This window comes from Armigeres subalbatus, chromosome 3 (genome assembly GCF_024139115.2).
Source record: "Armigeres subalbatus isolate Guangzhou_Male chromosome 3, GZ_Asu_2, whole genome shotgun sequence".
NCBI lineage: Eukaryota > Metazoa > Arthropoda > Insecta > Diptera > Culicidae > Armigeres > Armigeres subalbatus.
The window spans coordinates 262,145,398-262,149,892 of NC_085141.1; the positions used below are offsets into that span (position 1 = coordinate 262,145,398).

At 37.3% G+C, this 4,495-nt stretch overlaps 1 protein-coding gene across 1 annotated transcript; it reads right to left on the minus strand.

The window, feature by feature from the left end:
* Window positions 1-792: 792 nt before the first annotated feature.
* LOC134219368 (CUB and peptidase domain-containing protein 1-like) lies at window positions 793-3,057 on the minus strand. The gene is made up of 7 exons (XM_062698087.1): window positions 2,888-3,057; window positions 2,734-2,828; window positions 2,569-2,678; window positions 2,101-2,515; window positions 1,863-2,046; window positions 1,220-1,803; window positions 793-1,160 (listed from the first exon to the last, which is right to left on the minus strand). The coding sequence occupies exons 1-7, from the start codon at window positions 3,012-3,014 to the stop codon at window positions 975-977; spliced, it is 1,701 nt and encodes a 566-aa protein (XP_062554071.1). The 5' UTR covers window positions 3,015-3,057; the 3' UTR covers window positions 793-974.
* Window positions 3,058-4,495: the final 1,438 nt, after the last annotated feature.

Here is a 4,495-nt window from a genome sequence, read left to right on the forward strand (position 1 = left end):
ATATCGTTTGAACTCCCATTGGTTGGATTTAGGAGCATACAATCATAGGGGCCAAGAATATGTGTAGACAGTTTATTAATTTCTAGTCCAAATAAACATGTTCCAGCTTCATTTAAATTTAATAGTAGTTAGAAGTCAGAACAGAAATGCATAATTCTTTAAACAATCTGGTTTTTGTACTTGATGCAATTATTAAACCAGAATGGTATCACGCTTTGCTAACACATAATGGCAATGAAAGTGATGAGCATTGAAAATCTGAAAAATCTGTTTGAAAATGTATATGAAATGAATCTATGACTTGCACTTGACATTTTGCAAAGACAAACTCGATACTTTGCCGAAAAATTGATCATAGAAAACATACGATGCAATGAGGAATGAGGAAATATTCAGATCTATTTACTATTTTAGAAATTTGCTTTTTGGTCCCTGTTAGTTTAAGTCGAGTCAAGTTCGAGATATTGAAGACGAACCCACTGTTCAAGTCGAAATACGTATCTGTCAAAGATAAAATCAAGTGGTGGAATTGTACAAACTCGTCTTATGACAAGTCAAAAATACACCATTAAAACATTAGGCTTTTTTGATTAACTTATACTTTTATTCTTTATCTAGCTAAGTATCCGGTAGCAATCCGTATGTCGGAAGGTCAAAAGAATAAATTATGACCAATACAACGCATACCATAAAGAATCAATCCAAAATAATTACATTACTCGAGCACCTATTTTGTAGCGTCTTGGCTTAAAAAATATAGCTGTTTATGGAACACATGTATAAACAAACAAATTCAACTTAAGAGCCACAACTCAACTCAAGCCTTTCAGCTATTTTATTTTAGATAAGCATTAGATAATGTTTCGGGTTACACGTGTTGATGTCTCAAAATAAATATAGGACAACAATTAATGAAATTATGTTAACTAAATAACAACCTATCAACAAGAATCATTACTAGCTAAAAACGCAGTTTATTCAACACCCAAATCACTATCCCTATCATTCAGAACAACACTCTCTATCCATTCAATGTGTGGTTCTATTTTTGTTACCACTAAATCTTTTCCGCATCCTTCACTGAACTTGGAAACCAATCCAAAAAGGTACGGCACAGGTGTGACAAAACTTTTCCGGGTGACAGGGCCTCCGTAGTCCATCTGAAATTGAAATTAAATTTAGGCTATGCACCTACAATAATTTTGTTTTAACGACTAACATTGCATACAGTTGGAATTAACTCGATAAAATTGTTCAAGCAATAAAGATTATTCTGTGCATGTTCCGAATTCTGGCATAATTCACTATCATCTGCGCCTGTTAGAGTATCGATTACATATCGTTCATAATCATCTTTCTTGAAGAACTCTTTGCTTGCTCGTTTAGTTCCGTAAGCCGATACGCTCTGTAAACCTTCCTCTCTATCTGTGTCATTCTGTTTCCAAAGACATGCAGGCACTACTTTCATATCATGTTTGACAAATTTGGACAACTTCAGTAATGCGATGTCGTTTTGTGGCTTATCAGCGTTGAATTCTGGATGAATAGTAATTTCATCAATTGGAACAGTCTCTCCAGTGCTTTCTAATATAATACTGTGTGGCTTATCATTCCTCAATTGTAGGCAGGATGCAGAAGTTATAACAAAGCGATAGTCTATAATGGTTGCTCCGCATTCAAAAGCATTAAGCGCGGTGGTGTTCCATAGGATCCCTACCCGGAAAATGGGACCCAAAAAGCAAAAATTGCTTATTATCGAGTTAACATGTTTTCTACCATAACAGGTGGATGTTCGTGTACATGCTAAAACAAAATGCAATTTTATAATGGTTTCACCGTAAAAAATAATCTCAATTTCTCACTCAAATAATCAACATGATGTTCTAACTCTTGTTCAATCCAGTCTCGGTAGGAAGCAACACGAGTATACACACCAAGCGATCCATTGGAACAAGGCGTCCCATATGACACTACTCCGACAATCAGAGGCACCAAAGATCCGTCAATATCTTCTCTTTCGATTTGAATCGGACCTCCAGAATCACCCTAAAATTAAATGCAAAAACAATATTCGTCTCCTGAAACTTCTACAATGTTTACCTCACAAGTGTCCATGTGATCACTTCCGGCACAAAATTGTGCATCGACGAAGCCGTTTGGCTGTTGTCGGCGACTAACCGGTACTTGCTCAGTGCAAGTTTTCTTATCGATTGCAGATAATGTGACTTTCTGCAAAGTGGGACTCAAATTTTCGCCAAAACCGGTTGCACCAAATCCAATAGCTTGCATAGGCTCTTCAGGTACATCCGCCTCTAACCACAAACAAGCTGAGCATATAGCTTGGTTAAATACTGCTTCGGTCTCTAGTTCAATAAGGGCTATGTCAAAATACTTTCTGCTTGGTCGATATTCAGGATGTTTTCTAAAACTGCGTACTCCAATTTGCTGCGCGGTATCATCATCCTCAACTGCGGCCAAGTTCGTATCGCCCAATCGAACCGTGTCAGGCTGATTACTGCAAGAAAACGTGATATACAAGTAGAATTCCAATAGTCGAAAGCATTATACCCTGCTCCATTCACAGCACAATGAGCAGCAGTTAGAACAAATTTTGAAGAAATCAATGCTCCTCCACACAAATATTGAGTTATTCCATCTGTAGTCCATCCAATAGACGCCTGGAGCATAAATAATTCACATTTGTGTCGTTTTTAACAATTATTCATTACAAACCATGTGCATGAACTCCCCCGCAATAGCTCGTTCTCCTCCGAGCACGTGAGAAACGGAAAACCTGTGAGGATCAGGATAGAACCTTGATGGGCAATCTGAAACACCAAGATAACGATAGTTACCAAACTGTTTGCAGCAATCGACATGCAAGTACCATCTAACGATTGCCTTTGGAAATAATCTTCCGGAGGAGTATCAGTGAAAAACTCAAATTCTTGACCCTTCACCAGGATCGACAGAAAACCGACACTTAACACGATCGATCGCACGAACGATGTCATCGTGTCAGAACAAACTCACGACTGTTGTCAAACTAAGTAGGATCGCTTAGAACCTAACTTAATCTCAATGATGATAGCTCAGCGCCACGTTTATCGCAATTAGTCAGATGAAGCGAGGAAAACTAGTTATGTTACTCTTCTTGTACAGCAGAATTGTATACAGATCGTTTGAAAACTTAGTTTACGAATAATGTAAAATTGTATAATCCAATGTGACCGACAATGTGACATTGCCGTAAAACAACAGTTATAATATGAAGCATGATCGCTTTGGCATGATTCTATATGTTGACATAATTTATCATTATAGACTTGTAACTTGTAACCTGTCATAGACGGCATGTAACTTGTGTACGGCCAAATGCGGTCAAATTAGGAATGTAGGATCCAGATCGGCCAGAGATGTGCTACTCGGATTGGGTAACGACGGTTTTATAGATCATTAGCTTTTTTTGCAAACCTCGCATATATAATACCAATAGTGGAGATATTGGTGTTTTGATGAGCCTTTTCATAATTATACACATTACGATGATTTCAGTTAACGCATCGTGCTATACATATGCTGTTAAATACAACTTACCCTAAGATTTTGCTTGAAAAACTAATGGAAACAACGATTTCTTCAATAAAATTAACTCCATCGTACCTATACTGCCGCTAGATATGGCGTCCATATACAGATAAGTCTGACTTGCGGTTAGCGGCAGTATAGTAGATTAACTGTACCAATAGTGGCGAGTCTCATGAGAAATCAATAGAAAGCACCACTATGAGAACCAAAATTAAATTTTACCACCACTAAAGGAACAGTGTGCCCATTAGTTGTGCAAACAATTTTTGATAGGCAAATTGATTAGTTTATCTATTGGTTAAAACATTAAAGCTGTAAATTTCGCAGAACTGTGGAAAGTGGGGGTTCACCTCTCCATGTTTTCTCTTCATCCAAGTCAACAGGTTTTTGATGAGCCAGTGGGTCAGCCATCAATGATCGTCACTCTCAGTTGTTTCAGCTTCATTCCCAAGTAACAATTCCAAGGCTTCATGGATTTATTTCAGTTTTTTTAACGGCTGTATCGCTGCTTTACTCAATGTCGCGAGATTAGCCTTATTGGAAGACTTGTAGCTATCTTCAAAATCATAATAAAACATTCGATAAAACCACAAATGTCAAATGCTTTATGAGCTTATTAGGGGCCTAATGATTATCTCGAGGACTCTAATAAAACCAATTTTGAAAACTGTCATAAAGCCGAATATATTGGTCTAAGACTTGTCTTACGCATCACCATTGTCATTAATAATAATCGCTGCATTTCAAAATTAGAAGCACGAGAAATGCTTCCTTGCAAATCGGAATGCCACCAGAGGAAAAGGCAGTATATCGATTTATTATCTACACTAATTAATTGGCCGTAAATCACAGTATTACGACAGCGCACTTGAAAAACCTGATTTTCTTACCTGTTTTCACCAGAAAT